We start from the raw sequence: 13,434 nt of genomic DNA on the forward strand, positions 1-13,434 counted from the left end.
TCGGCCTTCCTATTTAATATTTAGGAATATATTTTTCTAGTTTAAAGGAATAAAAATAATTGTGTAAATAATATTTATTGTAATAAATAATAAAATAATAAAATACCAAATATTCACCAAATAATTTAACTAAATAAAAATCAGATTTTCACATAGGAAAATCCGAAATTATTAGCTAATTAATTGGTATTTTTGGACCTATTAAAATAATGATAAAATATAGCTTTTGCCTTAATTAAAATATCCGAAATATATAAATAATCCGGTTTTTAAAATAGGAAAATGGATAATAAATCTTATCCAAAATAATGATTAGTTTTCAAAATACTTTTGGCGCCAAAATTTAAATATCATTTTGGCTCCAAGATTTAAATAGTAAGTTGAATTACTAAAATACCCTTTTTAGAAAATAATAATTAATTAGAAAAATATGTATGAAAATACGGGGTATTACAGTCTACCCCCCTTAAAATAAGTTTCGACCCGAAACTTTGCCAAAAGAAACGAAAATCATTTTGAAATTATTGGTTCATGCACATCCTAACTTGACTCAAGACTCCAACTAAACTTAAATAAGACTCGAAATCCCTAAAAATGACTCGAAAAGTAGACGCGTGAAACTCTATCGCCCTCTACCCCCCTAAGAAGGAGTTACGCCCCCGTAACTCGACCACTAACCTTAGGCAAACAGTTCTGGGTAACGTTTCCTCATATCAGCCTCAGCTTCCCATGTAGCCTCTTTAGTTTTCTCATTTGACCACAATACTTTCACAATGCTCACATCCTTGTTCCTTGTGCTCCTGACCTTAGAGTCAAGAATCTTTACTTGTCTTTCCTCATAAGTCAAATTCTCATCCATCTCAATGGTTTCTTGTTGTAACACATGTGTCACATCAGGAATATACTTTCAGATTTGGCTCACGTGGAACACATTATGAACTCTTTCAAGCTCGTTAGGCAAATCCAACTTATAAGCCCCTTTTCCCACTTTCTAAATGATTTCATAAGGCCCTATGTACTTTGGGCTTAATTTCCCTTTCTTCCCGAACCTCATCACACCTTTCATGGGTGAAATTTTCAACAAAACCTTTTCTCCTACTTTGTACTCCTCTTCCCTCCTTTTCAGATCAGCATAACTCTTCTGTCGATCTTGGGCCGCTTTAATCTTTTCTTGGATCAAATTAACCTGCTTCACCATATCCTCAATCATCTCTGGTCCAAGAACCATAGTCTCACTTATATCATTCCAACATACTGGACTTCTACACTTTCGACCATACAAAGCTTCAAACGGTGTCATCCCAATGCTTGCATGGTAACTGTTGTTATAAGAGAACACTATCAAATCCAAGTGGTCTTCCCAAGACCCTTGATACTCCATCACACAAGCTCTTAACATGTCCTCTAATGTCTGAATCATTCTTTTTGTCTGACCATCTGTCGCGGGATGAAATGATGTGCTCATTAACAACTTAGTTCCCGTCGCCTTTTGCAAACTTTGCCAAAAGTTAGACAAAAACCTTGAATCTCTATCCTAAATGATATCCGTGGGTACCCCATGGTACTTCACCACAAACTTCACATAATATCTTCCTTACTGATCCATGGTCCAAGTACTTCTCATGGGTATGAACGTTGCTGACTTCGTCAACCTGTCCATTATCACCCAAATAGTGTCATTTCCTGCCTTGGTCTTTGGCAAAGCTCCCACAAAATCCATAGAAATCGAATCCCATTTCCACTTGGGCACCTCCAAGGATTGGACCTTTCCTTGAGGCCTGCGATGCTCAATCTTCACCTTCTGGCATGTCAAACACTTAGCCACAAATTCAGCCACTTCTCTCTTCATATTGGGCCAACAAAATGTCTTCTTCATGTCCTTATACAACTTATCCCTTCCAGGATGCATTGAATAGGGAGAATTATGGGCTTCTTCCATCAATCTTTGCGGTATACTCCATCTTTCCTTAAAACGAATACTTCCCTCATCACCAATGGTGAAATCCAACACTTGCCCTTCATCAATCTTCTTCTTGATTGCTTTTAACTTCTCATCTTCCAATTGGATATCTCATCATAAATGGATGGTTGAACCACCAAGGCATTCAACATCCTTGCCACTTCACCATGTTCCATCACCTCCAAGTTCAACTTATGAAATTCCACACACAACTGATCTGGGACTACCATCACATTCACCGTATGTTCTGACTTTCTGCTCAAAGCATCTGCCACCACAATAGCCTTTCCCTCATGATACTGAATATCCAATGTATAATCACTCATATACTCCAACCATCGTCTCTGTCTCCCATTCAAGTGTGTCTGGGAGAAAATGTACTTCAAACTCTTATGATCCGTGAAAATCCTACAAGTTACCCCATACAAGTAATGTCTCCAAATCTTCAAGGAAAACACAATTACAGCTAACTCCAAATCATGGGTTGGGTAATTCCCTTCGTGAACCTTCAACTGCCTCGAGGCATACGCAATCACCCTTTGATTCTGCATCAACACACATCTCAATCCCAACCTCGATGGATCACTATACACGTCATATAGATCACTCCCATCTGGCAAAGCCAGCACAGGTGTTGTGGTCAACCTTTCTTTCAAGATCTTAAATGCCTTCTCACACTCTTGGGTCCATGAGAACTTATGCTCCTTTTTCATCAAACTTGTCATGGGCTTCGCGATCCTTGAAAAATCCTTCACAAACCTTCTGTAATAGCCTGCTAAACCCAAGAAAATCCTTACATCCGACACATTCTTTGGGGTTGGCCAATCACTCACAGCTCAAATCTAGCTTGGGTCCACTGAAACTTCGTCCTTGGAAATCACATGGCCTAAAAATGCTACTTTCTCCAACCAAAACTTAACTTAGACAACATGGCATACAACTGATGCTCTCTTAAACATGACAACACTTGTCTCAAATGCTCCTTATGCTCTTCTTCATCCTTTGAATATATTAAAATATCATCAATAAACACCACTACAAACTTGTCCAAGTATGGCCTGAAAATCCTATGCATCAAGTCCATGAACACTGCAGGTGCATTGGTCAAACCAAATGGCATAACTGTGAACTCATAATGACCATAACGGGTCCTGAAAGCACTCTTAGCAATATCTTGCTCGGCAATTCTCAACTGGTGATAACCCGATCTCAAATCTATCTTTGAGAACACCCCTGCTCCTTTCAACTGGTCAAACAAATCATCGATCCTTGGTAATGGATACTTATTCTTCACTGTCACCTTGTTCAACTCTCGATAATCTATACACAACCTCATACTTCCATCTTTCTTCTTCACAAACAATACTGGAGCTCCCCAGGGTGATGAAATAGGCCTAATATAACCTTTCTCCAACAAATCATCCAACTGGGTCTTCAACTCCCTCAACTCAGCTGGAGCCATCCTATATGGAGCCTTAGAAATAGGTCCAGTTCTAGGCACTAGATCGATAGTGAACTCAACATCCCTCACTGGTGGCATACAAGGAATCTCATCCGAAAACACATCTGGAAACTCTTCTACAACAGGAATACCCTCTTTACCTTTCTTTTCTTCACTTTCAACCTCTTGAACACTACACAAAAACAAAGGACAACCCTTCTTAACCAGCTTCTGTAGTTGCATTGCAGACACAATTCTCAACCCCGAGCTTTTCCCTTCCTTTTTATACACTACTTTGGTCTTACTTGGGCTAGTCAAGGTGACCTTTTCATTCGCACAATCAATTTTTGCTTCATACTTTCCCAACCAATCCATACCCAGAATCACATCAAAGGTCATTCAAGTCAAACTCGATCAAATCAGCCAGAAACTCAATCCCGGAGATGGAAATAGGCACAATCAAAAACAATTTCGAACAACTCCTCACTTCCCCAGACGAAATAGACACATCTAGAGAAACTGACTCAGGACTCTCTAACCCGAGACTCCCAACTACTTCCTTAGAAATAAAAGAATGCGACGCCCCTGAATCAAATAACACTTTCACAGGAAAAGAACTTATAAATAAAACACCAATTACCACATCATTAGCAGACTCAGCCTGCCGACTATTCATCATGAACACATGACTCTTTGGGGCACCTCCCGCACCGCTACTAGTTCTAGCCTTGGTTGTAGGTCCACTAGAATGAGGTGGTTTACTAGGTGCACTAGACTCTTTTACCTTCCCAGACTTAACATCAGCTTCCTTCTTGAATCACTCATACTCACGGTGTCCCAACTTCTGACAGTAACGACAAGTTACCGGGTTTCCCTCACAGTCCTTCCCTGTGTGGTCTTTCTCACACCTCTAGTAGAAATACTTCCTCTTGGGCTTCTCACCCATTTGGTTCCCATTCCCTTTATTGTTGGATGACTGTCCCCCATTCCCCTTCCCAAAGTTCCCCTTGTTGTCCCTCCTATCTCCAGAATTCCCTTGGTAATTTCCATTAGGCTTGTGCCTCTTTTCACCCCCGTGAAAAGAGTCTGGGTTCTTCCTTTTCTCTCCCACCTGCTCCATCTCCTTCCCCTTAATTCCGTACAGATGGGCTGCACGGCCATAGACTTCATCTAGGGTCTCAAAGTTCACTCCCCTTAACTTCCCTTGGAGGGTCAAGGTTATGCCTTCCTAAAATCTTTGAGCCTTAATGATTTTAGTATGGACTACTTCCGGGGCAAACCTCATCAACTCAATGAACTTGTTGTAGTATTCACTGATTGACATGTTTCCCATTCTTAGGTTTGTAAATTCCATACACTTCTGCTTTTTAAGGTAGGAAGGGTAAAAATTCTCTCTCAAGGCTTCCTTAAACTCATCCCACCCAAAGTATGGTCTTTTCAGCAACTCATCCTTTCTTTGGGCCCACCATAATTCAGCTTCCTCCCTCAAGTAGTAAACCCCATTGTTCACCCTTAGCTCAATTGGGCAATTTATAGCATCAAAGAGCTTGTCAAACTCCCTAATCCAGTTTTCAAGGCTGGTTGGGTCCTTTTTTCCCAAGTAAACAGGTGGTTTAGCTGCAGCTACCCTCTTAAAGACTTCACTATAGGCATCAAGCTCAGGATTTTGGTGTTCCCTGTTCACCACCTTCGTGATGTTCTCAGTAATTTGGGTCAACTGCTCAAGGACCTTTCCAACTTTAGAACCAGTGCGCTTACTCCTTAAATGTTCCCTCATTCTTGGAGACATAATTCCTGAGTATGATTATTACACTTGGAAATCAAAACAAGTTCTACTCATACAAGAAATCAAGCATTTAATTCAATTAATAACATAGAGAAATTTCAAATAATTCATTTTATTTCATTAATAATTAATGAAAATACAACTTTGTCACTTAGGACAATTATTGAAACATGAAACAAAAACATAGATCAAAAACAATCAAATAACACCATGGGCATAACCATCTTCAATAGAATCATAATCCGGATTATCACTTCTATTGCTTGGTTCGGCCATGAGAGTTGGGTTATAACCACTATAGCTTGGAATAAGGCCTGATGAGCTTGACCCAGATTTACTTATATTTCTGTCTGGGGCAGGAGTGTAACTTGGGCTTTTTGTTGGACTTACATCCCCACAAGGTTGGCTTGAAGAAGCTTTGGGGTTTTGGGCTCTTTCTTTTGCAGTTTGAGAACGAGTTCTAGGCCTTTTAGCAATGTGGAATTGGGCTTTTGGGCTAGAATGTTTTGAAGATTCAGAGCTCAAATATTGGCTTTTAGAGAACGGTAATGCTTGCTCCTACCAAGAGGTGGTACGGACTCATCACTAGATTCCACATACTCATGTCGCTTCTTTGGGTATGAAAAAGGTACTTGGGCATTTAAGAAGTACATTTGGTCATTAGGTCCAAAGGTTCGATCTTTTGGGATCGTAGGAATTTTCACATTTTTCCTCCTAGGTTCATACTTGCGCTTCACATAGTGCAAGTCCCTCTTAAGGCTAGACATAGTTGCTAACCACTTCCCTTCATGATGGTGCTTCTCATTCCACATTCTGTCTTCCTTAATCACATCCTTATATTTGTCAAAGAGAGGTTGGTATTTCTTAATTCTAGGCAAATGGGCCAAGGCTAGAAGAACCCTCCAAGGTTGTTGGGTCAAGACTTCCTCACCATCCTTCTCATAAAGGGTCAAGGCCAAAGTACAAATTCCAGTTATGAAATCACTAACTGTGACTTCACTATCTTTCAAGTAATGAATGTCAAAATATTGGTGTCTCATTGCATCAATCATTTTCATCTGTTTCACACACACATGCAAAACAATTAATTAAGTGTCAAATCACACAAACAATCCAATTCAAAATCCATTTGCAATAAGCAATTCATAACTCAACCAAACATAACTCAAGATTACCCAACCGTGGGTAATAACTCAAAAATTCGGAGCTCTAGACCACACTCTAAGGTGTTTTAATACCAACTTTAATTCACACATAATCGCATACTCAAGTTTCAAACAATTTCAATTCTTTTTATTTTTGAAAATAATAAATATGTAGTTGAATCGAGATTAAAGGCCTATATGCCCTCTTAAGTCTACCCACAATTTTAATTACTATTCCAATTTTAATCTTTTTAGGACCTTGAAATCTGATACCACTTTGTAACACCCCCAAATCTCCCTCTACGAAAATACTAGTTAAGCAGGTTGAGTAATGTGGTGAATAGGTTGGGTAGTTAATTGGCTCAATTTATGGTCCATAATTTTGGGCCTCGATGGTTGTAGTTGTTGGGCTGAAATGAGTTTATTGGACAGACATGGGAACATTTAGAACCATAAATCAGGCTACGAGTAGGAATAGAAATATGAAAAATTACAGTCATTAACACAAACTTTATAAAATTTTGCATTTATTAACAGTTTAACACCAACTTATATCACTTGTTGAATTGATACCAATTTGCTATAATAATTACAAAGTTGACACAAATGACACTAAACAACTAGTTTACGTAACTTTTAACCCTTATACAAGTATAAAATTCCTTCTCAACAATCTTTTGCTATAAAAGTTCTCAATGTATATGTAGACTATAATTGAATGTTTAGTGTCCTTAACGTCAATTTTTTTTTTTACAGGAGGAATAGAAATAAACTAGGAATGTCTATAATTCACTTTTTTTTTAATAAAATGTAGGCCGTTACAATCATCTGAGGAGCTTAAACGGACGCTTGCACAAATGTATGCCTTAACTGCGCAATTTGATGAGCCCGGTGATCTAGGGATTAAGTCCCTATGCCGTAGCATTGATGTTTATGAACCATCCATTCAAGATATAGCATACGGTCTTCTTGGAAAACTGAAAACGGGAGATTGCTTTCAAAATGTGTTGATTGGGGTTGAATCCCCCTTCGAACCTGTTACCAATTGGACCGTTGCTTGGGAATGGCAGGTACTTTATTATATTGTAATTTTTTTTGTTAATTATTAAGCTATATTTTAAAAGATATCTTTAATTATGTTAACTAATAATGTAATGCTTTGACATAGCGTTGCTCCGAGCTAATTTTTCCCATCAAATGTGAAAATGATACTATGCTTCCTACCTGACCGTTCGATTTTGTCAAGTTCAAAGAATCATGTCGATCAAGGTTTGGAATTTCGCCGAATCCACGTACACCCATTAGTTTTTTCAAGAGTAAGGTATATTTTTTTTGTAATTTGGTACTTAATCATGATTTAATATCACCATTACTTAATTTTAAAACCTTTTCTATTCCATTATAGTGTTATTTGATTTATATTAACTTTTAAATTTTTGTTCAGAATCTTGTTGAATCTCTCACGGGATTTGGAGGAAATATCATCTTCTCCAATGGGTTGAGAGATCCTTTTTCTATTGGAGGGTAAGAAAACATTGCCTATTGATCATGATTTTTATTTAAATTCATAATTAGCGTAATAATAACTTCTAATCTTTACTTTGTACAGAATTTTGGATGATCTATCTGATACCATTGTCGCACTTACTACGACAAAAGGTATGTACATAATGTGTATAGCATTGTTTTATTTTTTTTAATTAAATAATTGTGTTTTAACATTTTTTCGAATTTTTTAGGTACTTTTTGTCTTGATATGACCACCCCAAACATCAACTATGTTGATACAAAATGGTTGATGGAGCAAAGGGAAAAAGAAATCAAGATTTTCCGACAATGGATCGACCACTTCCACCATATTAGGGGATCATACACTGCAGGTTGTAGTTTGATTATTATTACTTGGCTACAAATCTTAGTTTTTCTATCTATCAACCTAGATTAGTTTTAATTTGTAATAGTCGAGTATGTAAGAACTTCTAATACACTGTAAATATTTATTAGTCTAATTTAGTAATTTACACTCTAACTTTTTCTATAATTTTAAACTCGTTTTATTCTATAATTTACACTCTAACTTTGTATAATGGTTTATAACCATTACTTTGTAATGAAAGACACTCTTTACATTTAAGTTATGTAAATATCATATTTAAAGATCTTAGTAATAATATTCCAAATTATTTCTATCTTTCCATATGTCTGCCTAATTATCCAATATTTTGTTGCATCTTTCTAGACTCAATATATATATATATATATATATATATATATATATATATATATATATATATATATATATATATATATATATATATATATATATTTACAAGTATTTCAACTTAATGAAAATTTGATTGGCTTTAATTATTTAGTAATTAATTGCTTCAAAAAAATTACTCGATTTAGTAGTTAATTCACATGCAAAATACGTAGTACGTTATTACCATAAACAATACATAGGAAAATGGAGTAGAATAAAGACAATATGAAATAGAGTTGCTAAGGAAAAATAGAGAGAAATTGTAAATCATAACATGATGATCTGATCTTTATTTGGTTTATAAGTTAAATTTTCAATGTTTTTAGTCGAAATTTAATTTTGAAAACAACAACAGTTTCTACTAATACAGTGTCCGCCTTTAGGGCAGGCACTACATTTACTATCGCAATCTCCCTGGTTACAAGTAGCACCCATGGGTATACATGTTTTTGGGCACGTTTGTAAAAGCTAAGTAAAAGAAATGACTAAGGCTTATTAATAACGGGTGATTTTATTATAAATACATTAATACCAAATATTTAAAGAGTATCCATTTAGAAAATGAATTTAGCGCTTATATGTACATATATATATATATATATATATATATATATATATAAAATATATATATATATATATATATATATATATATATATATATATATATATATATATATATATATATATATATAGTATTAACAATGTACAAAATTAATTTGCGGCAATATTTCTAATGACACAAAAGATGGTCTAGTTATCTTTATGTAAGAAACATATAAATTTCTTGTCAAATAAAAATAAAAAACATATAAATTTATCAAAGTGATTCATATAGCATTACAATTATATTGAAACCATAGTTGTAAATAATACAATGCCTATTTAAAGAGTAGACAATTGAACTCACCATAAGGCATACACACCAAAACTATCACCAAAAACAAGGTAACAAAAGCTGACTTTCCAGCCATATTGAAAAAATAAGCTGTTAATTAAGCAAAATGTAGTCACAATATAGGAAAAAATGAAGAAACTTTTTGCTTTGTGATAGAATTGTTTAAAACTTTAGGTGCTTATATAACTGAGCGACCAATTTAAATTCGTAATGTTTTTTTTTTCTGTTTATAATAAAGATCTTAAGATTGTTAAAAAAAATCACAGTGGTATATATTAATCAATCATATCATATATTTTAAGACCAAATCAGATTTTATGATAAAATATTAAATTATATTTTCTGCTTTAAGATGATATATGATATGGAGTAATATTTCCTTACGATTTGTTGTGTGCAAAAGATATTGTATGTTGATTAAGCCTTCTATCAAGCAAATTACTCCGTAGTTTTTGATTAATATATATATTCTCCAAAATTCCTTTCTTAACTACAAATACTTCTTTCTAATTTTGAAAGTTTAACGCACTTATTATTAATGTGTGTGTGGTCAATATAAAATAATTATATTTCCTGATATATATAATTAAATGTGCAATATTTTTAGAATCTTGAAATTTCTATATTCTCAAGTACATGCACATTTTTGTCGTTTAATATGCTAGCTAAAGTATGCTTACATAATTTGAATAAAAAAATATAAACTAGTATGCTTACATAAAATTTAAATATTTGAGATTTTAGTTTATTAGGAAAGATAGTGACGGACTAGGAATTTATGTATGAGGGTATGAAATTAAGCTTAAAGTAATATATGGAGTATTACTATCATTTTTTGGAAACTATATACGATGAGTTATTAATTTATTTCGCTATTTTATTACTCTCTGTGTATACAATGTATGAATTCTCCGGCAAGGTGTATAAATAAGGTCACTATATTAACGTGAAAAAATTCCTACAAAAATATTAATGTGAAAAAACAATTATCCTAAGATACCAGTTATTTGTGAGACACATGTCTCTTTGGTCGAAAAAAGCTAATGAAAACAAGACATAACTTATGAATCAATCAAAATCAATATCAATATGGAAAAAAATCTAGTTTTGTGCTCGTGCGATGTTCGGGTTGTTTATTGAATTTTAAGATAAATTTTTATTTCTACGTTAAATTTCAAAATTAGTTTGTCTTATGTGTGGATGACCACTACATCGTGTGACCACTTATAAAATAACAAAGTAACCCCTATAACTAACACTGATCAAGTAACCCCTGTGATACTGATCGAGAAACCATATAACACTGACCAATTAACCCTTATTACACAAACAAAGTAACCCCTGTGATGGCTTACCACACAGTATTACCAGCCACATATAAGACTTTGTGTTTTATAATATATCATTGATACAAAATTAGTTATTAATGTACCTTTGTGACGATTTAAGTTATGTAGTAGACATGTAATAACTAATAATAATATTGGTGAAGAAAAAACCCTAGCCTCCTCTCTCTCTTCTCTCTCCTAAACTTTAGCCTCCATTGTCAATTTTGAAGGGGCTTCCATCGGATTTCACCGGTGGAAATCCCCAAATTTTATTTTCTTTCAAGTTTTTTAATTTGTTCTAGGCTACAATAATGTCTCCCTCGAAAGAAAGGGTTTATCTCCTTCGAAAGACAAGGTTTTTTCGATCTCCTTCGAAAGACAAGGTTTTTCGGACTCCTTCGAAAGACAAGGTTTTATTTGTGTTTAATTTGGTCTCTGGTTGTGCGGGGCTACTATTGATTATGGCTCGGATTCGGGTTACGGAATCAACACAAGAATTTTCTTTCTCACAAAATTGCGAAGCGGCGACGGATCCACTCAAAAAGTTGTATGAGACAACGAACCGAGAATGCGCCGAATTGTTATATTTATGTATTTGGATTCTTAGCCCTTCCCCGATTAATTCTTGTTTGATTTTGCTAAATTCGTTTTCATTATCGTTAATTGTCAATTGTAGATGCCGTATGGCTATTATTAATGAAATTTAATGTCCTTTAGGACTTCTTTCAAAAAAAAAAATATTGGTGAAGATGTTTGATCAATTTTAATTTTTTTAAAAAAATAGCAAAGTAAGATTGAAATATTCGAAAAATTCTAAACATTAGTCTTTAAATTAAATAAAAATTGTTCTAAGCCTATTGAGTTGATGTATCCAAAAATTTGTGCTATGGTAGAACATTTCTTGACCCGTGACACTCGAAATGACCCATACCCGACCCAAATGAAAGGTCTACATACTTTAATAAAATTGTTAAGATTGTGAATTATTTTATTTCAATCAATTAATATATGTTATAAATGGATGTTGTACGTTTTGAAATATTTTCTTCGCTTCAAAAAAAAATTATGATACAATAAAATGATATTATACGATAATTTTTTATAGTTATAAACTTATAATCTAATTTTTTTTCTAAAAAAATTATAATTTAATTTGTACATATGAAATATTAGTATTTTTTAGAAAATAAAATTATGAATCAATAATTTTATCCTAAAATTTATCCAAATTTTATTTTAAATAAAATTTAAAACTAACTTTTTCATCCTACAAACTCTATCTAAACCTATTTGACTTTTTTATTTAAAAAAAATATACCAGTATATACAAATAATCCTATGTGTAAAAATAATCTTGCCAACGTGGCGTGACACTTGTTGGCGAAAAGTTGGAATGTCATGTGTCAATGTCTTTGGTATGGCAAGTTTTGAGCCCGGACGATGCCCGTATTGCTCATAACATTTTAATTAGGATTAACTTTTTGAATAGATGTAATTTTTGTAGTTTTGTTTGTAAATAGATTTCTATGCTATTATTGACTTAAAATTATTGTTATTAAACTTAAATTATTGCTACTAAAACTTTATTTTTACTAATTCTCTATTATTTTTTAACTAAATTAAATTTATTATAAACAGTTCTTAATTTAAAAAACTTTTTGAAACAAATTTTATGATGGAAATAAAACCGAGTTATAGAATATTTATTAAAAGTAATGATTAATTTAGTATACATCAAATATTAGAAGTATATCGATAATAACACTAGTAGAAAAAAAAGCAAAAAGGCACCCCTGGCCTTAATTGCCACCGGATCAGTCCAAACCGGTGGCAAAAATAGGCTAAAAAATGGGCGAGTAATGAACCAGTTATAATGGCACCGGTTCAGTTCAAACCGGTGGCAAAAACATATAGCCCACCGGTTTGAATTAGTTCCATTTGTTATTAAAAAAAAAAAACGCCCCTTAAATCCCCCCAACCCTAGCTCTCTTTCTCTCTCAGCCTCTCATCTTTCTCTCTCCTCTCCTCCTATTTCCTTCTCCTGCTCTGAGTGCTCACCCCGTCTTTCTCATCTCCTCCTTCTCTTTCTCATCTCCTCCTTCTCTTTCTCATCTAGATCTCCTTCGACTACATCTCCTTCTCCCTCGTGTCCACCACGAAGACCACCACATCTCATCCTCTTTCATTCGAAGACCACCACGAACACATGCAACATTGTTCCCCTACCACCAAGACCACAACGAATCGATTTTGGTATTTTCTGAGTTTTTTGATCGATTTTTGATTTGATTTTATTATTTTAATCGATTTTTATTCAATTTTTTTTATTTTAATCGATTTAGTTTCGATCTGATTTCTGGGTTTTTTTCCCGAGCTCTTGAATTCGTTTCCAATTTCTGGTTTTTTTTTCGATTTTCAATTTTTTTTTCGATTTTGATTTTTCTTTTTTGATTTCTGGTTTTTTTTCCCGATTTCAATTCCATTTTAATCGATTTTTTTTCGATTTCAATTTTGATTTTTTTTTTTGATTTTTTTTTTATTTCTAGGTTTTTTTTTCCGATTTTAATCGATTTGAAAATCTGGTTTTTTTTCTGGGTTTGAATTTATGGTTTTTTT

General features: G+C 33.9%; 1 protein-coding gene across 1 annotated transcript; it reads left to right on the forward strand.

The window, feature by feature from the left end:
• Positions 1 to 7,189: 7,189 nt before the first annotated feature.
• Positions 7,190 to 9,060, forward strand: LOC145628096 (uncharacterized). The gene is made up of 6 exons (XM_081680421.1): positions 7,190 to 7,402; positions 7,579 to 7,653; positions 7,777 to 7,856; positions 7,942 to 7,991; positions 8,072 to 8,212; positions 8,951 to 9,060. The coding sequence occupies exons 1-6, from the start codon at positions 7,190 to 7,192 to the stop codon at positions 9,058 to 9,060; spliced, it is 669 nt and encodes a 222-aa protein (XP_081536547.1).
• The last annotated feature ends 4,374 nt before the right edge of the window (positions 9,061 to 13,434 follow it).

The sequence above is a fragment of the Chenopodium album genome, chromosome 4 (genome assembly GCF_948465745.1).
Source record: "Chenopodium album chromosome 4, dcCheAlbu1.1, whole genome shotgun sequence".
NCBI classification, from domain to species: domain Eukaryota; kingdom Viridiplantae; phylum Streptophyta; class Magnoliopsida; order Caryophyllales; family Amaranthaceae; genus Chenopodium; species Chenopodium album.

Bases quoted from the DNA above. Each gene is read 5' to 3' on its own strand.
- LOC145628096 (XM_081680421.1), top strand. From the start codon at position 7,190: ATGTATGCCTTAACTGCGCAATTTGATGAGCCCGGTGATCTAGGGATT. The intron at 7,403-7,578 runs GTACTTTATTAT...GATTTTGTCAAG, and splicing joins CCGTTGCTTGGGAATGGCAG to TTCAAAGAATCATGTCGATC. The intron at 7,992-8,071 runs GTATGTACATAA...CGAATTTTTTAG, and splicing joins CGCACTTACTACGACAAAAG to GTACTTTTTGTCTTGATATG.